The sequence below is a fragment of the Rana temporaria genome, chromosome 5 (genome assembly GCF_905171775.1).
Source record: "Rana temporaria chromosome 5, aRanTem1.1, whole genome shotgun sequence".
NCBI lineage: Eukaryota > Metazoa > Chordata > Amphibia > Anura > Ranidae > Rana > Rana temporaria.
The window spans coordinates 245,177,900-245,201,625 of record NC_053493.1 but is presented as its reverse complement, the minus strand read 5'-3'; the positions used below and the strand labels follow the sequence as shown (position 1 = coordinate 245,201,625).

General features: G+C 41.6%; 1 protein-coding gene across 1 annotated transcript in view; it reads left to right on the top strand.

Moving 5' to 3' along the window:
* The window catches only part of F13A1 (coagulation factor XIII A chain), a 219,582-nt gene that overhangs the window by 72,339 nt on the left and 123,517 nt on the right, over positions 1-23,726 (top strand). The window contains exon 6 of the mRNA XM_040353671.1: positions 2,655-2,762. Within this exon, the coding sequence (XP_040209605.1) occupies positions 2,655-2,762 (108 nt within the window). The remainder of the gene's footprint in view (positions 1-2,654; positions 2,763-23,726) is intronic.

Sequence of the window (23,726 nt, the reverse complement as noted above, 5' to 3'; positions counted from 1 at the left end):
AAAATTGCAGCTTAGATCCGACGGCGTACTAAGACGTATGCCTGTCGGATCGAGCCGAGATGTCGTCGTATCTTGTTTTGTGGATACAAAACAAAGATACGACGCGGGAAATTTAAAATTACTTATACGCTGGCGTAATCCTTTTGTGGATCTGCCCCTTAATTAATAGAAGCCAACTTCAAAGTTTTAATGAGATGGTATATGGTCCCTGTAAGGCTGGCGGCCTTTCTACCTGAGGCATCCCCACTTTGTTTTAGAGGCTGTGGGCAACTAGGGACGATGTTCCATATATGGTGGCAGTGTCCCAAGGTAAAGCGATATTGGATTAGGGTCTACAACTTTGTGTATTCCCTCACCCAAGTGAACCATATTAAATCTCCCCGACAGGTGCTGCTGGGGGTCGAGTTGGACTCAGCCTCAAAATATCAAAGACGTCTCATAACATTTGTATTTACAGCGGCTAAAATGACTATTGCAAAATCATGGAGGTCGGCGGTGGTGCCATTCGACCAGCTCAAACACAAACTCTCCTGGATTATGCTTAACGAATGGATGACTGCAACTTTAAATGATAAAATGTTGCAGTTTGAAAAGATATGGAGCCACTGGATCCAATATCTAACAGGGGAGTTGGGACCACAATATTGTGGGGGCCGGTGGGGGACGGAGGTTGGGGTGTGAGGGTCACTTTCTAAATGTCAACTTCTTTCCTTATTCTTAAACTACCTCTGGTTGGGTGCAATTGTGCTATTGGTTGTACCCGATTAGGATGATGGAGCTATGTAGAGTGTCAGCCTGTATCCTACAAATGCTTATCTAGCTTAAATTCAGACCTCACTAGAGTAACTTGTTTGTAGTTGTTTTATTAATATACATTGCATCCCTGAAGGCATTATGTCAGTACTGTATCATAGGAGGAGTATGGTTGCCTTAATGAGAGGAGTGGTACTGATACTGCCACAAAATTGTTTATATGTTTTGTATTCTTTTCTATCATGAAAATTTGGAAACTTCAAATAAAAACCATTGAAACCAGGTAGGTATGTACAGCACCCTGCTGCTGGCCTCTCCCACCAGTCCTGGTTTGCCTTCATTGCATTCTGAAGCACAAAGACCTTATCATTGGGTCCAAAATTAGATATGAAATGAAAACAGACATTTAAAAAAAAAATGGTATGTATTAGTATGTAAATAAAGAGGGAGAGAGAACCAAGACTAAAATGTAAAATATAGGCAGATTAAACTACAGCTTTAACAGTATTATTATGTTAACAAAACACAAACAAAAAATAGAAATATGTATTTATATAATTTTAACAAACTATAACACATACAATGTTGTAAAACTTTCATTTTGCCATTCCATTTAAAAAATAAATAAATAGGAAAAGCATTTAACCATGTTGCTCCTTTTGTAAATCAATCACTAAAACTGTAAGGCCCCGTACACACGGCCTAGGAACTCGACGGGCAAAACACATCGTTTTGCTCATCGAGTTCCTTGTGAAGCCGCCAAGGATCTCGGCGAGCCAAATTTTCCCATTGCCGCCGAGAAAATAGAGAACATGTTCTCTTTTTGGCCCAACGAGATCCTCGTGTGTTTCCTCGGCCAAAAAAAAACCCCCAGCAAGCTTCTTGCTGGTTTTGGCCGAGAAACTCGGTCGTGTGTACGGGGCCTAATGGTTTTTGGGTCAGAGTTAATTTTTGAACACATTTTATTTTATTTTATTTGTTTTCCATTATTTCATATCAAATCTGTATTTTTACAAATTGCATGTAATACGCTCTGTACCTAAGACAATGGGTTTTCTAAACAGAAAGCAAAACAGAAACAGTTTGTTCTCAGGCTGTCTCTCTCTAATTGAAAGCTCTAACCGAGTACCATACTGCACACACTGCCAGTGGAAGAAATTCACGTCATATATTATAAAACTAGTGATGCATTTCAATGGAGTCCAACCACATTTGAGATCATACAATAAATTTTGTCCTGATGAAGAGCGTCCATATCCCCGAATTGTGTTGGATCTTTTAAAATTGATTATGTATTAAAACATCTGTCTGGCCTCGCTGACCATTGGTGTAGCACTTTCCTACATTTTGTATATAACAGAACTTTCTCAACACCCACACATTTTTGGAGTGTTTTTCTGATATTTTCAAACAGCATAATTGAAGAAAATTAGCTTGATTAATAAGATGATCTCATAACAATGCTGAAAACCCATAATGAAAAATGTTTCACCTCTGCTTGTTTGTACTTCATTCTAATTAAAAGTCTGCATGTATCCACAAACAAAAAAGATATGGAGTGGAAAGTGTCACCCCACTCATCTGTATGTGTACTTTTAGTTTCAGCCATTAAACTCTGTAAACAGTTTTTATTTCAACAAAGTAGTTAGCATTAATGTGAAATAAAGGAAAGAGTAAATATAAAAAAAATATGTTCACATTTTGTCCTGATCAACATACTTTATATAAGAATTTTAAATTCCCTTCCAAAACCATAGGATGTAAACTGTTTAAGACTGAGGCGATAAAAATGCTTATCATGAATATACCATAGTTTGCATCTGAATAGAGAATCAGCATAATTTACTTGTGGGTCACTCTGTCTGACAATTTAAGAAAAATTCTGTCTAATGTCATTTCAGTTTGAAGAGCAGATACTTGACGCTTGCCTATATTTAATGGACAAAGCTGAATTAGATCTCTCAGGAAGAGGAAACCCTATCAAGATCAGTCGTGTTGGATCAGCAGTCGTATGTATTTCTTTCTTTTTTTTTTTTTTTCAGCTCTATATTTGTCCAACTTTGCCATAATGTAACAATTTAAACCCTTAAAGCGGGAGTTCACCCAATGATGTTTTTTTTTAATCTTTTCCCCTTAGATGGATGCTCGTTTTGTCTAGGGGAATCGGCTAGTTGTTTTAAAATATGAGCTGTACTTACCGTTTTCGAGATGCATCTTCTCCGTCGCTTCCGGGTATGGGTCTTCGGGAGCGGGCGTTCCTTCTTGACTGACAGTCTTCCGAGAGGCTTCCGACGGTCGCATCCATCGCGTCACTAGTAGCCGAAAGAAGCCAAACGTCGGTGCGGCTCTATACTGCGCCTGCGCACCGACGTTCGGCTTCTTTCGGAAAATCGTGACGCGATGGATGCGACCGTCGGAAGCCTCTCGGAAGACTGTCAATCAAAATGGGAACGCCCAGTCCCGCAGCCCATACCCGGAAGCGGCGGAGAAGATGCATCTCGTAAACGGTAAGTACAGCTCATATTTTAAAACAACTAGCCGATTCCCCTAGACAAAATGGGGGAAAAGTGTTATGTACGGGTGAACCCCGGCTTTAAGTGAGTTTGTTTTTTAAATCATTTTTGTTTCTTGGATAAATGTATCCATTAAAACTTAATTTATATCTGTGCACTGGGGTAAAGCGTGCAAAACCGGACATACATCCCAGATGCCTTTGTTTTTCTTTTTAATTGGCAGTAGGGCATTTCTCAGCTAAGCATGCCCTTATGCCTGCATGTCTGAGCTAGGGGCAGATGGTTCCCAAGAAGTTAATTCTATATGAATCATCTGCCCTTACTCAAGATGGCCACAGCTTGAAACGCTATGGGGTGTTTTTCAACGTGATTTCTCAACAAAAAAAGGCATGGATACAAGGAAGTATGAGTAAGCTTGCTTTAAATATTAAAAATTAATTACATTTCATATCCTGATACAGTCATCTCTGCCAGGGACAAATGAATACAATTAAGGCATCTACATTGAACATACTTTACCCCTAAAATACTTTTTTGAATGCGTGAGCGTACCCCCCCAACTTACCATAAGTGCAAAATAGAACAGGGGGACTTCTGCCATATGGTATGGTCTTGTAATAAGGTCAGACCATTCTGGTCAGCAACCACCACATTCATTTCAGAAGCATTCGAGCTCCCTAATATTTGTAGCTCCAAATGGTGCCTTCTGGGTGTGTTTGAAGATGTTGAGCTTCCTATAAAGACCAAGTGACTCTCTGCCAAATTTGATATCTGATCCTCCATTATAGTTGGAACCTTCTAAGGCCCTGCTACCGCTTGGCGAATTGGTTTATACCGCCCTTTTTTCTTTCCCCCTTTTTTTAAAATAATGAGGTCAGAGTTCTAAAGGATAATATAGAGGCAACAACGATAATGATACCTTAATCGTTTCAGGGATATAATGAGTATCTAAGGTGATTACATTTGCTCTCCATGCATGGGAATCAGGGTCTTGGATACAGTATGATCTATTCTGGTCTGTTTACTGTTTTAGGTAATTGATAAAGCAGATGTGAGTAATTAGGATGCATGTTTCTGCAAGCCTTCATCTCATTTAGCTAATATACTGGATATCATTTTTTTTTTACCTTTCATGTGCCGATTTGCTGTATAAGCTTTGTCATTGGATATGTATGCATCTCCTTTAATTTTCCAATAAAACAAGTTTAAAAAAATAAATTACAATGTAATTTCAGTTTGTGGCGCTTAGATACAGTTTAGTTCTGCTTTAAAGGCATCCCAATGCACCTTGATAAGGTCTGCCCCCACACTGAACACTCAGCACATAGCACTGTGGCAGCAAAGGTGTCAGTGCATTGCTTGACCAATATAATAAAAGTATAAACAAGTCCACCTTTTTCTTAAAGGCACAGGGGCACACTGAATGCCCAGCACATATCACTGTGGCACAAAGGTGTCAGTGCATTGCCTGACCAATATATTAAAAGTATAAACAAGTGGCCACTGCCCCCACCTATAACTGGTCTTTGCAGAAAGGGGCACTGGAAGGGCAATGTATGTCAAACAAAACCAAATACATTTCCAAGCTCATTTTACCAAAAAGCCTTCGACCAACCAAAATGATCCGTCTAACAATATGTGTTAAAAACAGGGGTTTAGTCTGCACACATTTGCAAATACATGGCCCCCTCAAGGCACCCTATTTTCTGTAATACAAACTCTAACTTCTGAGAGTCTCCACAATGAAAGCACATGCACTTTAATGGATAGACAGAGGGCAGGTGAGCCTGGAAGGAGCCCACCCCTCCTTAAAGGCACAAGAGCACACTGAACACCCAGCACATAGCACATAGCACATGGCACTATGGCACTATGGCAACATGGCAACAAAGGGGGCAGTGCGGTGCCTGACCAATATATTAAAAGTAAAAACAAGTGGCCACTTCCCCACCTATAACTGGTAATATAGTACCATGTGTTCTGGTGTAATGTGTTAAAAAAAAAAAAGTGCAAGCGTTCAAAGGATGCTCTATTGCAGCACATAAACTGCACACGCTACACCTGCATAGTTGTGAATGGATAGTTAAAAATGATTTGTTTGACTTTGTGCCCAGTTCTAAGAAAATTTATTAAGAGAGCAAATACCAACCATTCAAAGCCATCATTTTATTTCTTCCCCTATACAAAGGAAACCAGTCCTTAGTAGTCAGGAAGGAAGTAGTGACTTCTGAAAAGCCAATCACAGACCCGCCCCTTTATTTATATTCAGGTATAGGTCAATAAACATACTGGGCCACTTCATGTCCATCCCTAGTATCCATATATTACACAGCCTTGGGTTTATTCAATTAAATAGTGCAATAAGCAATGCATAACATATGAATTGTGGTTCACAATGCCAACAGTAAAGTATATTATGATTGGTTGCTATCGGTTCCTACACTTTTCTTCGTGCCCTGTTTATTACATGAGCTGGGTTTCTTACAACGTGCAAAAAATGGCACAAATGAGCTCCAGGATTTTATTTTACCTCTAGCTCTCTCCTTGCCAGAAGCGATCCCATAATTAGTTTCACCTTAGGCTACACTTAAAATGCAACTCTCTTTTTTGTTGGCTATTGTCTACATGCTGCAACAGTCTAGACTGAGAAAACAGGAATGCAGCTAAGAAAAATACAGTACAATCTCTGTCCCCATTTGCTCTTTAACCTTATGTAATTACTGGGCTACATGCAAATGTACTTCCTTTACAAAAAATAAATTGTGAATGTATGCTATTTAGGCCACATTTTTAAAGCCTGCACTCTAAAGATGAACTCCAGACAAACAGCTAAATACCCAATTAAATTATTTATTTTGAAGCTGATTTACCTGACAGACTTAGGCCTCGTACACACGACCGAGGAACTCAGCGGGCGAAACACAACGTTTTCCTCGTTAAGTTCCTTGTTAGGCTGTCGAGGAACTCGACAAGCCAATTTTCTTCATTCCCGTCAAGGAAATAGAGAACATGCTCTCTTTTTGGCTCGTCGAGTTTCTCGACAGTTTCCTCTACAAAAATGTACACACGACCAGTTTCCTCGGCAAAAAAATATCTCCCAGAAAGTTTCTTGCTGGTTTTTGCCGAGAAACTCGGTCGTGTGTACGAGGCCTTAGGCTCATGACCTGACTCTATTGCAATAAATACAGCATGCCCCCACGCTGTGACTGGACAGTTAAGGAGCAGCAGAATATTCATGAGTAATTCCTCTGTTCGCTTCTGTCAGCACATGGGTTTTACGCACACATGATTGGCTCCTAGCTATAGCCAGGGCTGGACTGGGAAAAAAATTTGGCCCTGGACTTCATCCAGACTGGCCCACTTTGACAGTTCTCTCCCATGGCGGCCGGACAACTCCCGCACACCCCCCCGGCCACCCGAACCCCCTCTCCCCCTTCACTAGCCATTCTACTTTATTAGATACTGGTACTCTTATGCCTCGTCCGCGGACCGTTTTCATCGGACATGTCCGCTGGGATCATTTGGTCTGATGGCTGTACACACCATCAGACCAAATTCCGCGCGGACAGAATACGCGGTGACGACGCGGTGACGACGCGGTTACGACGACGATGATGCGGCGACGTGCGCGAACCCGGATGTTCAATGCTTCCACGCATGCGTCGAATCACTTCGACGCGATGCGCGGGTTCTCGGGCCAGCGGACATGTCCGATGAGTCGTAATGACCATCGGACATGTCCGGCGGACAGGCTTCCAGCGGACATGTTTCTTAGCATGCTAAGAAACAGTAGTCCATTGGAAACCTGTCTGGTCGGCAGGAAAATTGTTCGGTCGGCCCTACACACGACCGAACATGTCTGCTGAAACTGGTCCGACGGACCAGTTTCAGCGGACATGTTCGGTCGTGTGTACGAGGCCTTATAGGCAGTACCAGTGGGGAAGATAGACATTATTTCACCCAGGGCAAAGAATCAGTTTGGTGCCCCCCCCCTTATGGGACAAGATTAGGCAGAAGTGAGAAACTCCCAGGCCATAGCTGTTGAGTCAGCTATCTGTCCCCTCTCCCATGCTTCTCTGTTCCCCCCAGGTAAGCGCTGCAGGAAGGGAGAGACAGAGGAGCGGAGGGGGGCAGCGGTCCGCTGTCACTGAAGCCGGCCCACTGAGCCATCGGCCCACCGGGAAACTCCCTGTAGTCCCAATGGCCAGTCCATCCCTGGCTATAGCTATGATATTTGAATCCATTATTTGACATATATGTTACCTGCTCAAAATCCAACTTTTACATATACTTTTACTTATACTTTAAGGTTCTTTGATGTACTTTTGTATGTTTCTATAACACATTTTGTTTTGGTGCATTTTTGTTCCAAAGCAATCAAATGATGATTACGTTATCCCTTTTTGCCATAGGGCAAAAGTATAAAATTGTATTTTCAACTTGTGGCTGGTAGGAACGCCAGCTCCTACAATGATGTACTAACAGTGCATGCTTTAATATCCTTTGCCATTTGTCAGAAAAGGGTGAGGTTTTAAAAAATGAAACCTGCTTAAAATGAAATGGAGGACAAGTAGGTGTGTGAATAGTTGCCTGAATAAAATTACATATCAGTAGTAGTGTATAGTGATGTTACTCATTTAAGGCACTTTTAATTACCTTACAATCCTAAAGGTAAGTCATGCCCTTGTATGCAAACAAATTTAAGAGATTTTTTTACTTTTTTTTGGCTCCCTAGTTATAATATGACTGAGGGCCAGTTCACACCTTAGAAATGCAGTTCAGATGCATTCCAGATGCTTTTCTGCATGTGCATTTTTGACGCGTTACAAATCCATTCAGTGCTATTTTAATGCATTTTTGGTGTGTTTTTGATGCAGTCCAGTGCATTTTTCCCTCTCTCTTTTTCTTAAACTTAAATAAGGACATGTGTGTTCCAGTGCATTTTTGGTGCGTTCCGGTGCCTTTTTTTATGCTTTTACAGCATTCTAGTGCAGGAAAAATACAGCATGTTCTATTTTTTTTGGAACTGGAACGCATTGGAACTGCAACCAGTGATGCAAACTATGCCATTAAAGGCCATATAACCTACTTTGATGCAGGGGAAAAAAACGCACTGCACTGCATGTGGTGTGAACTGGCCCTGATTGCACCCCCACCATTTGTGTTTAAGACATTTCACTGTGCCTGCTCAAGTCATTGTCCATTATTGCATGCGATGATATCCTATTTTACTACAATATCCTATAGCATAATGACATTGTGAAATGTCTCTTAGTTTCCCTTTTGAACTGTAAATGATGAAGCTGCATAGGATATAGGAAGTCATGGAAGGCTTCCTTCCTTTAAGGAGATGCATGTTATTATGCTTTTAGTCCTGCATGATAGAAAGTGGCAGGCCAATATCTAATGTTCAGCAATAAGTCATTTACAGTAATTGACTGAACAATAACAAAGTATAATGGTTTGTGACATCAAAGAGACACAGAGAAGCTCTAGGGAAGTCAAAGAAGTTGACTAAAGACTTAATTGAGGGTAACATTTTAACATTGTTTCAAAAGCATGTAACGAGATAGATAGTAATGGAGGCAGATAGTGTAAAAAGTTTAGAACTGGTGGGAATAACGAATCTCACTGAGAGATATCTGTCAAATGTATTATCTTGGAATTTCTTTAATTATTATAAAAGCAGTATACACCATCCTATATAAGTTCAAGGGGTCAAACAAGGCAAATAAATGGGTTCCAGCTCCAAAAGGAAGTGCAGTAATTTCTCTGCCATTGTATTGCTGAAATTCATACCACTACTGATCAAATCCAGAGGAGATAGTTCAGATGTTTTATTGATTTCTTGTTGCTCTTTCCCTATTCATATCCTAATTGTGTTTATTTTTTGCTATTCATTTTTAATTCAGCCAGGCTATAGCTCAGATCCCAAACATAATTTCCCTACCCTACCCTTGGCACGACATCTTTCCTTTCTTGCCTTCTTTGTACTCCGCTAAATGTTTGTTATGTGGAACATAGAGGAGATAAGAAGGTCCAGCTGTGGTCCATGGGAGACAAAAGCCTTGAGACATTACTCGAGCAATGTAGTTTGCTAATGGGTAGACACACGTATGTACCTGCCAAGATAGGATGTCTACGTTCATGAAGAGCATAGCATAGCATAGTCATAGGTTTTTACTACAAGAAATTAGCAAAATTGTTGGTGTTTACTTTGCAGAAAATTTGACAATAATTTAAAGAGTTTTTTGTGGTTTTTACTTATGAAATGAGCTTTAAGTAGATTGTGATGGTTAGTGGAGCACCTTTTAGCTATCCTAGACCTGTGCTTGTGCCTACAGGACTCTAAACTCAAAGATATCTCTAACATGATTTGCAACCTTAAAGAGGTTGTAAAGACTGATAGCCAGATTCAGATATACTGGCTTAATTTTGAGGCGGCGTAGCGTATCGCATATACGCTACGCCGCCGTAAGTCAGAGAGGCAAGTGCTGTATTCACAAAGCACTTGCCTCCTAAGTTACGAAGGCATAGCGTAAATGGGCTGGCGTAAGCGCGCCTAAATTAAAATGATGAACAGGGGGGCGTGTTTTATGTTAATGACTAGTGACCCGACCTGATTGACGTTTTTTACGAACGGCGCATGCACCATTCGTGGACATATTCCAGTGCGCATGCGTCGGATAGAATGCCTAAGATACGTCGAACACTGCCTAGGACGTGAACGTAACTTACGCACAGCCCTATTCGTGTACGACTTACGCAAACGACGTAAAAAGATGTTTCGACGTCTATACCTTGCATGTCCTGCGCCACCTAGGGAGCAGCTTTATCTTTACGCCGGCGTATCTCTAACGTAAACGGCGTAACTAATTGCGACGGGCGCACGTACGTTCATAAAAAGGCGTATCTTGCTCATTTCCATATTTGACGCTGCAAACAACGGAAGCGCCACCTAGTGGCCAGCGTAAATATACACCCTAAGATACGACGGCGTAGGAGACTTACGCCGCTTGTATCTTAGCCTAATTTAAGCATATCTGGTTTTCAGAATACGCTTAAATTTACGACGGCGTAGATTCAGAGTTACGATGGCGTATCTACTGATACGCCGCCGTAACTCTCTGTGAATCTAGCTATGAAGGTTTTTTACCTTCATGTATTTTATGTATGAAGGTAAAAAACCTTCAGTGTGCTAATCCCTCACAGCTCCCCCCCAATACTTACCCAAGCCTGATCCCAATCCATCACTGTGTATAGGAGCCTCGGCTCTCCCGACCGGGTCTCTCTCTTCTTATTGGCTGAGACAAACACAGCCAGTGAGGGGCAAGTGGGGGGCGAGGCCAAGCCATACTCTGTGGATCCAGAGAGGGCATGCATAAATGCCCCCAGAGCAAGCAGCTTTCTCTGGGGCACTCAGCTATTGAGAGGAGCCAGGAGCGCCTGCAGGGGACCCGAGAAGAGGAGGATTGGGCTGCTCTGTGAAAAACAATTGCCCAGAACAGGTATGCATAACATGTTTGTTATTAACAAAAAATGTTAAGCTTTGGTGTCACTTTATACCTAGTGCTAACACTAATGCCAATAATGCTACTGGTAACCCCTCCTCAGCAACAACACTAATTCTCTATTAATAAAGCCATGAGATTGCCATGCCAACATCATAAGTCATATCACGCAGTGACAGGGTTTGTCGTAGTTTTGTTAATAAACAAAGTTACATCACATAGCCCCAAGGTTTAACAGCTTTTTAAGCTAATTTTGAGGAGCAGTGCTGCATTATGAAATTAGAGGCTAATTCTTTTGAATGTTCGGTAGAGGCGTAATAACTGTTTTTGACGCAAAATCAAGTTTGAGGAAATCATCTGCCCATCTCTAGTGGAGATCCTGTAAAGTTGCATGTATATCATCCAGACCATTGTAAGCGCTGCTGATTCTTAAGCTGGTATACACATACTGAAAATTGGGCAGGTCAGCAGGAACCAGCTGAATTTCTGTGTATGTGTATATTCTGTACATGTTGAATATTCATGCTAGAAAACCAGCATTTGATCAGTGTTTGTAGCCAATGGTTGCAGCGCTGATCAGTGTATTCTGATGGGGGAGGGGGAGTATACAAATACACAACAAGAGAGATCCCAGTATCAATATCGCTTGTATTGATGCAGGGATCTATGAGATTTTTTTGTTTAACCCACTGGTATGTGTACACTGCCTTACCATACTGATCTTCACTTCACAGAATTCAATATAACTTGCTAGTGTTACAGCTGCAGAACCTCTCTGCAGTGAAAGTTTATTGAGGTTATGTTGCTTCACCTTAAAAAAAGATGGAGGCAAACTTATGTGCAGATTCACCCTAAAGAATTTCTTTTAAAACCATATTACTTTTAATGACCTTTATTCTATGGCCAGCACCCACTATTCACATGGATAAAATGAAAGTTAGGCATTCACTAGTTAGGCCTATAATCTCTGATTAAAACTGTTCTATTTCTGACCAATTTTACACTGATGTATAATTTGTAGTATCCTAAATCTTGTAGTGAAGCCCCAGACTGCGCTCTTTGGGCCAGATCCTCAAAAGGGATACGCCGGCGTATCTACTGATACGCCGTCGTATCCCTGTTTCTAACTATGGAACTGATCCACAGAATCAGTTTCTCATAGTTAGGCAGAAGATCCGACATGTGTAAGGGACTTACACTGCCGGATCTTAGTACCGCATCCGCCGCTGGGGGCATTTCGAGTCGAAATGCCGCTTCGGGTATGCAAATTAGCACTTACGGAGATCCACGAAGCTTTTACGCTTCGTTTTTTATCCCTAATTATTAGTTTGCAATCGTAAAATTAGGGCTGCTTTTACAAGGCCTAAACTGTTTAGGCCTTGTAAAAGTAGACCCTTCTATCCCGCATCGCCGCCTTTTTTTTTTTCAATTTTTTTTTTCCGCCGCAACTCGTATTTTTTTTTTTTACTCTCAAAACCCGGCGCAACGTAAAACCGCGCAAAGCACGTCGGGAAAATGACGTCATGAGCATGCGCAGTACGGCCGGCGCGGGAGCGCGCCTAATTTAAATAGGACTCGCCGCATTTGAATAGGAACGCCTTGCGCCGGCCGGATTTAAGTTACACAGCCGAAAATTTCTAGGTAAGTGCTTTGTGGATCGGGCACTTAGGTAGTAATTTTCCGGCAGTGTAACTTAAATGGGAATATTTAAGTTACGGCGGCTGGCTGTGGATCTGGCCCTTTGTCTCTAGTAAATTTGAGTTTTACATTGTGGCTTTCCTTCAGTCTCTTAATTCCTGTAGCAAAACATTGGCCTGTACTCTTTATATCTAGTACATTTTGGCCTTCTATCCCTGATTAAAACTGTCCTGCCACTGACCAATTTTACACTGCTGTATCATGTGCAGTAGCTTAACCACTTAAGCCCCGGACCAATATGCAGCCTAAAGACCCAAGGTGTTTTTACAGTTCGGGACTGCGTCGCTTTAACAGACAATTGCGCGGTCGTGCGACGTGGCTCCCAAACAAAATTGGCGTCCTTTTTTCCCCACAAATAGAGCTTTCTTTTGGTGGTATTTGATCACATCTGCGGTTTTTAGTTTTTGCGCTATAAACAAAAATAGAGCGACAATTTTGAAAAAAAAGCAATATTTTTTACTTTTTGCTGTAATAAATATCCCCCAAAAACATATATAAAAACATTTTTTTTCCTCAGTTTAGGCCGATACGTATTCTTCTACCTATTTTTAGTAAAAAAAATCGCAATAAGCGTTTATCGATTGGTTTGCGCAAAATTTATAGTGTTTACAAAATAGGGGATAGTTTTATTGCATTTTTTTTTTTTATTTTTTTTTTACTACTAATGGCGGCGATCAGCAATTTTTTTCGTGACTGCGACATTATGGCGGACACTTCGGACAATTTTGACACATTTTTGGGACCATTGTCATTTTCACAGCAAAAAATGCATTTAAATTGCATTCTTTATTGTGAAAATGACAGTTGCAGTTTGGGAGTTAACCACAGGTGGCGCTGTAGGAGTTAGGGTGCACCTAGTATGTGTTTACAACTGTTTGGGGGTGTGGCTGTAGGAATGACGTCATCGATCGTGTCTTCCCTATAAAGGGAATGACGCGATCGATGCGCCGCCACAGTGAAGGACGGGGAAGCCGTGTTTACACACGGCTCTCCCCGTTCTTCAGCTCCGGGGAGCGATCGCGACGGAGCGGCTATAAACCAATAGCCGCGCCGTGGTCCCGGATCGCTCCCCGAGCGGACCCGACCTCCGCATGTAGCGGGGGGGGTCCCGATCGGACCCCCCACCCGCTAATAGGCGAGGACGTACCTGTACGCCCATGTGCCTGTACGTGCCATATTGTGGACGTACATATACATGCGGGGGTCGGGAAGTGGTTAAAGTAGTTGTTAAGCCACTGTGTTGTCTTCATATAATCCTCTGTGGTTAATAATTTTAGGTGCCCCAATTCCTTTTTTTTTATTTAAAAAAAATGCTGTTCCATACCTGATTTTAGAATGCCGCTCGAGCTCATGTGAACAGCCACATCTCCCCCTCTCTTGATCTGACAGCTACAAAGGGAGGGGCCGAGTTTTCCCCGCTGATGTCAGTTGGAAGGAGAGAGGCAGCCAGTCATGTGAGCACCAAGCAGCACTCTGAAATCAGGTATAGAACTGCATTTTTCATAAAACACAGAGACAGGGGCAGCAAGAGGGGAGGGGCGCACACTGTCACTAGCTGACAGGCAGGGAGGGGGGAGCGGGGGACAGAGGAGAGCTGCAGATGATGGAGGCACATAAACTGACCACGGTCTCAGGGCTCAGCAGCCATGATAAACTGTGGTCAGTTTACAGGGGGGCAGCACCAGGCAGGATCAGTCAGGTATTTCAGGCACAAGCACACCATGCTTTAAAGGAACAGGATGCATTTTTTCTTTTTTTAGGTAAACAAATGCTTCAATTATTCCAGCACAACAAGGCTGTGCTCTTTGTCTCTAGAAAAATTGAGTCTAGCCTTGCTCTATTTATTTATAATAGTCCTACTGCTAACTAATTTTACACTGCTTTTTCATCTGTGGTCTATTAATTCTTACAGGTAAACACCTGTTAGTACTATTTTTCTCAATTCTTAATTCTCCCTCATTAAAAAAATGTCCATGTGCTGTCCAAATTTACACAGCTGTATCATCTGCAGTCTTTAAATTTTAATTAGAACTTGCCAGAAATTGAAGCGTGGCATGAAAAGATCCTCTCCCTGTTGAACAGTATTTAAAAAACTTTTTTGCATTGATAAATGTTGTCCCATTGCAGTTCCCTATTTCCCAGTGCCCTAAAAATGGCCAGAATTTACCAACAAGATTCACCCTCTACAGACTATAATAAACCTAAGTTCAGGTTAGTTAGAATTTAGAACAAAATTCACCAAACCTCTGGCAAATTTAACCTGGGCAAATTTGCCCATCACTATTTTCCATTACCCACAGAACTCAAAGGCAACATGTGAGTTTGTGTCAGAGTTGAAGCTATTATAGCTACAAAGGGTGGGCTTACTCAATATTGAACCCTACGGACTAAGACTGGGATGCCATTAAAGTTCATGTGTGTGAAAAGGCGGGTGTTTCAATACTTTTGGTAATATAGTGTGTGTGTATATATATATATATATATATATATATATATATATATATATATACAGGGAGTGCAGAATTATTAGGCAAGTTGTATTTTTGAGGATTAATTTTATTATTGAACAACAACCATGTTCTCAATGAACCCAAAAAACTCATTAATATCAAAGCTGAATATTTTTGGAAGTCGTTTTTAGTTTGTTTTTAGTTTTAGCTATTTTAGGGGGATATCTGTGTGTGCAGGTGACTATTACTGTGCATAATTATTAGGCAACTTAACAAAACAAAAAATATATACCCATTTCAATTATTTATTTTTACCAGTGAAACCAATATAACATCTCAACATTAACAAATATAAATTTCTGACATTCAAAAACAAAACAAAAACAAATCAGTGACCAATATAGCCACCTTTCTTTGCAAGGACACTGAAAAGCCTGCCGTCCATGGATTCTGTCAGTGTTTTGATCTGTTCACCATCAACATTGCGTGCAGCAGCAACCACAGCCTCCCAGACACTGTTCAGAGAGGTGTACTGTTTTCCCTCCTTGTAAATCTCACATTTGATGATGGACCACAGGTTCTCAATGGGGTTCAGATCAGGTGAACAAGCAGGCCATGTCATTAGTTTTTCTTCTTTTATACCCTTTCTTGCCAGCCACGCTGTGGAGTACTTGGACGTGTGTGATGGAGCATTGTCCTGCATGAAAATCATGTTTTTCTTGAAGGATGCAGACTTCTTCCTGTACCACTGCTTGAAGAAGGTGTCTTCCAGAAACTGGCAGTAGGACTGGGAGTTGAGCTTGACTCCATCCTCAACACGAAAAGGCCCCACAAGCTCATCTTTGATGATACCAGCCTAAACCAGTACTCCACCTCCACCTTGCTGGCGTCTTAGTCGGACTGGAGCTCTCTGCCCTTTACCAATCCAGCCACGGGCCCATCCATCTGGCCCATCAAGACTCACTCTCATTTCATCAGTCCATAAAACCTTAGAAAAATCAGTCTTTAGATATTTCTTGGCCCAGTCTTGACGTTACAGCTTGTGTGTCTTGTTCAGTGGTCATCGTCTTTCAGCCTTTCTTACCTTGGCCATGTCTCTGAGTATTGCACACCTTGTGCTTTTGGGCACTCCAGTGATGTTGCAGCTCTGAAATATGGCCAAACTGGTGGCAAGTGGCATCTTGGCAGCTGCACGCTTGACTTTTCTCAGTTCATGGGCAGTTATTTTGCGCCTTGGTTTTTCCACACGCTTCTTGTGACCCTGTTGACTATTTTCAATGAAACGCTTGATTGTTCGATGATCACGCTTCAGAAGCTTTGCAATTTTAAGAGTGCTGCATCCCTCTGCAAGATATCTCACTATTTTTGACTTTTCTGAGCCTGTCAAGTCCTTCTTTTGACCCATTTTGCCAAAGGAAAGGAAGTTGACTAATAATTATGCACACCTGATATAGGGTGTTGATGTCATTAGACCACACACCTTCTCATTACAGAGATGCACATCACCTAATATGCTTAATTGGTAGTAGGCTTTCAAGCCTATACAGCTTGGAGTAAGACAACATGCATAAAGAGGATGATGTGGTCAAAATACTAATTTGCCTAATAATTCTGCACTCCCTGTATATATAGGCCTAGATTCACGTAGGACGGTGTAAGTGTGGGCGGGCGTAGCGTATCGTATTTACGCTACGCCGCCGCAACTTAGAGAGGCAAGTGCTGTATTCACAAAGCACTTGCGTCCTAAGTTACGGCGGCGTAGCGTAAATAAAGCATGACCCCACGTAAATGACGTTTTGAAGGTCATTTAGACGTATCCCAGTGTGCATGCGTCGGATAGAATGCCTAAGATACGTCGAACACTGCCTACGACGTGAACGTAACTTATGCACAGCCCTATTCGTGTACGACTTACGCAAACGACGTAAAAAGATACGCTTGTTCCGACGTCCATACTTTGCATGGGCTGCTCCACCTAGAGACCTGCTTAATCTTTAAGCCGGCATATGTCTTACATAAACGGCGTAACTAAATGCGACGGCGCATGTACGTTCGTGAATCGGCGTATCTAGCTCATTTGCATATTCAACGCGGAAATCAACGGCTAGGATAAATATGCACCCAAGATACGACGGCGTAGGAAACTTACGCCGCTCGTATCTTGGCCAAATCTATGCGTAACTGATTTTATGAATCAGGTGCATAGATACGACGGCGGCCATTCGGACTTACGACGGCGTATCTGGAGATACTATAACTGATAAACTACAGCGCTACTAAATCCAAAATACACCACACAATTAATAAATAAATGTAAAAAGCTGCAGTATGTGAAAAAGGTTACCAACCAAACAACAAAATGTGAAAAATATAAACATATGCGCTAAAAACAACAAATTTATGTGATACCTTACTAAGATCAATCCAATTGTGATAATAATTCAAAACCCTGAATAGGGGATTTTTAGAAGGAAAATTGCGCTAACCAAAACAACGTGATTATATAAATGAATATAAAAAAAGGCAGCAATAACGTGTCATAACACAAACAATATAAGAAAAAGGAAAAAATCGCGCCAATCTATAAAGAATATTCAAACATATGTGACAACACAATTAGTGTAGTGAATGAATGTCCAAAAAAGAAAAAGAAATAATGTCCCTGTAGCATGTGAAATATACCACACTAGCATATGTGGGAAACATTCAAATCCTTATTGGAATAACCATAATAGTGAATTATATTAAAAGTCCAAATAGCTGAGAAGTTTCTTAGGACAAACAACACCCGGTGCACAAATGATTGAGTGAGCCACCACCACATGGACTGGGGCTTACCAGAACACATATAAATAACAGCGTTATTTAAAGATTGCAGCAGGGGACTCCAAGGGGTATGGTCACAACCCAGGATCAATCGATGTACAGCATATATTTTTCACTGGTATCTCCACGGAGGGATAGGATAAACTCGTACTGACAGACTCTCAGACCGTAGCAGGAAACAATAGCATGTCATGCAGAGAGAAAGCCGCACATAGCGTAATACGTCCAAAAAAATACTTTTATTAAAAATGTAAAAACCTACTTACATCAATGGAATGAAGTATAGGCACATAAAAACAATTTGCCGGCCGGCATGGATAGGAGCCCTTCCTCCTTGTATAAACGCGGTGACGTCACTGCACGCCTACGACCCAGACGCGTTTCGTTATAGGATAACGTTTTCAATGGGATGGGCTCTGCAGTGATTCACCGCTTTAAATAACCAGGCCTCGCTTTGATCGCCAGGAACCGGAAGTGGCGAAAACGCCATTTTGGATTTGGGAAATTGAAGCAAAACGGCATGCCTAAACAGGGATGCCTCGAGTGGAAAAGACAGGGAGATCCATGTCGTATGAGGACAGGATTATTTAAAAATTAACCTATATGTATGTAAAAAATAATGAACCTAATAATAATAATAGTCTTTATTTAATCGTGATCAACCAAAAGTTAGTACCTGCATTGCGGACTAAAAACTCTGACTCCCCCATGTGGGGAAGCGTGGAATTACGTGCAAAAATTGTTATATTTCAACTTAAAAAGGCAAAAAAGGGGGAATTAATACCTCCTTAGCCAAATGTGATCAAAACACACAATAATAGAACACTGAAAAGTGTTACATAGTGAATATACACTAATAAGTGCTAAACTTCAAATAAATGAACAATAATTATATGTTCAAAAAGAACAACATTATTGTTTATCAATAAAAATAGTGACAACCAATAATTATGAGTAAGTGTAGATTAATTAAATATAAACAAATACTCCCAATCATATCCGATAGGTGAATAACATTGGATTCTCAGGGTTAGTGGTTGTATAATCGAGAACAAAACACCATCCTGGTGAGATCAAAGCTAGGCCAAATCAATAACCAAGACATAAAAATGTAAAAATATATATACACATATTATAAATAAATTTATAGCAGATCAAGCATTATTAATGAACGCATTCACGTCTGTATCCACGTTAAGACCATGTGGCATATAACATTTAAGGCGATGTATCCAAGCCATTTCAAGCTTGGATATTTCCCTCACCAAGGAGCTACCTCTCCAATTGGGCTTATAAGTATCTATACCCAGGAATAGAGTATTCGACGGATCTTTATTATGTTTCAACAGATAGTGTTTTGACACTGAATGGTTTTTGAAGCCAGTAATAATGTTGGTAATGTGTTCATTTAAACGAACGCGTAGTGGCCTCTTGGTCCTACCTACATATTGCAGGCCGCAAGGGCACTGCAACAAATAAACAACACCCGTGGTCCCACAGGTGATAAAAGGCTTTATAAGATGTTCCTTGCCAGTGGCAGTAGATGTAAAGGTGGTAGTACGTCTACTTCTGCACGAGTTGTTGGTACAAACCCTACAGCGTCTACATCTATAAAAACCTGTTAACTGGTCAAAAAAACTTGAAGTTTTACATGGAGGATTTAAAATATTGGGGGCAATACGATTACGTAAAGAGGGCGCTCCCCTAAATATGACCTTAGGCTTCTCTGGCAAAAGTTCTTTGAGGACAGGATCATTTCTTGCCAGGTGCCAATGTCTATTTATCAGTTGTTTGATACCTCCATGTTGAATGGAAAATGTAGTGATGAACGGGGCACAGCCCTGAAATTGCTCGCTTTGGTCTCGTGGCCGCTCAACCAAAAGTTCCTCTCTAGGGATGGAACTGACTGTCCCCAAGATATCTTCCAAAGAATTTCGATCATAACCTTTCTCCAAGAATCGGTCAGTCAACACCTTAGCCTGCTCTGAAAACTCAATGGGATCTGAGCAGTTCCTACGGAGCCTCAAGTATTGGCTCTTCGGGACTGACCTAAGCCACTGGTCATGATGGCAACTTCCTAGTGGTATAAAGGAGTTGCGGTCCGTAACCTTAAAGAAGGTAGAAGTAGTAAATTCATTCCCTTTGATCCGGACATTTAAGTCGAGGTAGTGTACCTCTGTTTGACTAACTTCAAACTTTAATTGGATACCTCTCTGATTCCGATTTAAATCAGACATAAAGTTTTCCAACCTGTCCAGAGGGCCATCCCATAGGAGGAGGATGTCATCAATATACCTGGCCCATAACATGAGCTCAGGCACATTGACACCATAGATGACATCCTCCTCCCACTTGGCCATGAACAGGTTCGCTAAACTGGGGGCATATTTGGCCCCCATGGCTACGCCAGTTTCTTGTTTGTAGAACTTCCCCTCGAACCAAAAATAGTTCGAGGAGGTGGCGAACCTTAGTAGAAGCATAATGAACTCAACCTGTTTGGCCGGGAGGCCGGAATCTCTTCTTAGGTATAGGAGTACTGCCTCAAAACCCAACTCGTGTGGTATAATGGTGTAGAGGGACGTGACATCTATGGTCGCCATCCACATACCTCTCCTAGGGGAGAGACCTGCTAGAAGATTTATAATGTGCCTTGAGTCCTTAACATAAGACGGCATCCCTCTAACTAATGGTTGCAGGAAAAAATCCACATATCTGCCCACCCGGGACGTCACCGAGTCAATACCACTGACAATGGGACGCCCCGGGGGGCAGACAGGATCCTTATGGAGCTTTGGTAAGTAATATATAGTAGGCGTCCGGGGTGCCAATGGGACCAGATATAATCTTTCCTTAGGGGTAAGTATCCCCTCATAGAAGCCCCTGGCCACCAAAGCCTCCAACTCTCTTTTGAATTTATTCTTAGGGTCTGACTGTAACAGTGAGTAGGTGTTAGAATCCCCCAGAATATTATACATCTCCCTTAGATAGTCGGATCTATCAAGGATCACAATCCCCCCCCCCTTATCTGCGGGTCTGACCACCAACTCCTTATTGTGACAGAGTTGGTCCAAACCATCCTGCATAGTTTTATTTAGCCGTGCCTTTTTTACTTCCATTTGGTCTAAATCCCTGAGTAGAACATCCCGAAAAACCTTGAGGGAAGGTGCCAGGGTACCCGGGGGATTAAACAAGGATGCATTCGACAGGCCTGAATGAGTATAAGCATTAGGATTAACTGTATTAGAAAAGGTATTTGTGGCCATATACCTCTTAATATTGAGTTTTCTAATAAATTTATGGATATCCATAAACGTGTGAAATTTATCCAAACCCTTAGGGGGTGCAAACTTAAGGCCCTGATCTAAAATAAATTGTTCAGGTTTGGTTAGGACCTTAGAGCTAAGATTGAAAATGCCCTGTCCTAATGTTACATTTTTGGCCGCTTTAATGGTTCTGAGCCGCCTCCCCCCTCTGGTTCCTCTCCTCTTTCTCCCTGTCTTTTTGTGCCTTGAGGGGGTTTGTAAAAACCCCAACTGGCTTGGTCATTCGATGATCGAGGAAGCGGGGGATTGGCTGAATTGTTGAAGAAATGGTTGGATTGATAAGATGAAGAAGGGCCGGAATCATACCCCCAATAATTATCCGGACTCTCTCCATCCCTTAATGGAAAAAATGAATTCTGGACTGGCACATTATAGTCCCAGCCTGAAGTGCCCACTGTCCGATAGGTTGAAGGGGAATAGGGGCCCCAATCCGACTCCTGACTGGGTCTCCAATTTTCAGAATAGTCGGTGGGGAACCCCCTTCCTCTAGGGGGATTGTGATTCCACCCTCTCCCTCGGGGGTTATGCCCCCTCGGTTTAAATTGGGTCCCCTGATACATGGGACTTGGACCTTGATGATAAGGTGCCCCTGGGGGGGCCATGGGGCGACTATGATACTGTTGAGAGGTACCACCTCTGGAGGTATTGGGGACTCTCCTTGGGGACTGATAGGAAGAGCCTCCCCTACCCCTGTTAACAACAGGATTCTTTTTGGGGATAGCAGAGGGAACTTGTGTAAAACCTAAAGTACCCCCAAAGGTTGGTGGTGCAGAAGTGTCCATCTCATTGGACACCGACTTAGCCACCTCCTCTAGGAACTTTTTCTGCCAGTTAAAAACGACTTGTCCCTGGTAGTCTCCAATGTCCCTATTATATTTTTTCTTTTTTTTAATTCTCTGGTCCTTATCCTCCTTTTCAAGGACTTTTGAGAGGGCCAAGGATCTCTCCTTATACTCTTCGCTTGTAGCGAAAGGGGCAAGTTTCTCTTTAATGGCTTTAACCTCTTCATCAATTTTGAGTAGTTTGCTGGTCTTTCTAGTAACAAGAAATTTCAAAAATGATACCCCAGCCTGGTTAAAGTACTTGTACCACTCTTCGAGGTCTAAATCCCCTTTTTGGGGGGCCACATCCCATCGGAGGCTGCGTGGGACCATCTGCAACTTAATATAGGTCTCCAAATAAGCAATATCCCATTTAGAATGGTTCTCTGATATCAGAAGGTTTTTCAATCTAGTGAAGATACCACCGAGGTCACCCTCATCCTCCTTAAATACCTCAAAGACCCCATCTAATTTGACCATGTTAGCGGTCCGGAATTCAAAAATATCCATATCTAGGATCAAGGTAAGCAGCAATAATAATAAGGTGCAAGATTTTTAGAAGGAAAATTGCGCTAACCAAAACAACGTGATTATATAAATGAATATAAAAAAAGGCAGCAATAACGTGTCATAACACAAACAATATAAGAAAAAGGAAAAAATCGCGCCAATCTATAAAGAATATTCAAACATATGTGACAACACAATTAGTGTAGTGAATGAATGTCCAAAAAAGAAAAAGAAATAATGTCCCTGTAGCATGTGAAATATACCACACTAGCATATGTGGGAAACATTCAAATCCTTATTGGAATAACCATAATAGTGAATTATATTAAAAGTCCAAATAGCTGAGAAGTTTCTTAGGACAAACAACACCCGGTGCACAAATGATTGAGTGAGCCACCACCACATGGACTGGGGCTTACCAGAACACATATAAATAACAGCGTTATTTAAAGATTGCAGCAGGGGACTCCAAGGGGTATGGTCACAACCCAGGATCAATCGATGTACAGCATATATTTTTCACTGGTATCTCCACGGAGGGATAGGATAAACTCGTACTGACAGACTCTCAGACCGTAGCAGGAAACAATAGCATGTCATGCAGAGAGAAAGCCGCACATAGCGTAATACGTCCAAAAAAATACTTTTATTAAAAATGTAAAAACCTACTTACATCAATGGAATGAAGTATAGGCACATAAAAACAATTTGCCGGCCGGCATGGATAGGAGCCCTTCCTCCTTGTATAAACGCGGTGACGTCACTGCACGCCTACGACCCAGACGCGTTTCGTTATAGGATAACGTTTTCAATGGGATGGGCTCTGCAGTGATTCACCGCTTTAAATAACCAGGCCTCGCTTTGATCGCCAGGAACCGGAAGTGGCGAAAACGCCATTTTGGATTTGGGAAATTGAAGCAAAACGGCATGCCTAAACAGGGATGCCTCGAGTGGAAAAGACAGGGAGATCCATGTCGTATGAGGACAGGATTATTTAAAAATTAACCTATATGTATGTAAAAAATAATGAACCTAATAATAATAATAGTCTTTATTTAATCGTGATCAACCAAAAGTTAGTACCTGCATTGCGGACTAAAAACTCTGACTCCCCCATGTGGGGAAGCGTGGAATTACGTGCAAAAATTGTTATATTTCAACTTAAAAAGGCAAAAAAGGGGGAATTAATACCTCCTTAGCCAAATGTGATCAAAACACACAATAATAGAACACTGAAAAGTGTTACATAGTGAATATACACTAATAAGTGCTAAACTTCAAATAAATGAACAATAATTATATGTTCAAAAAGAACAACATT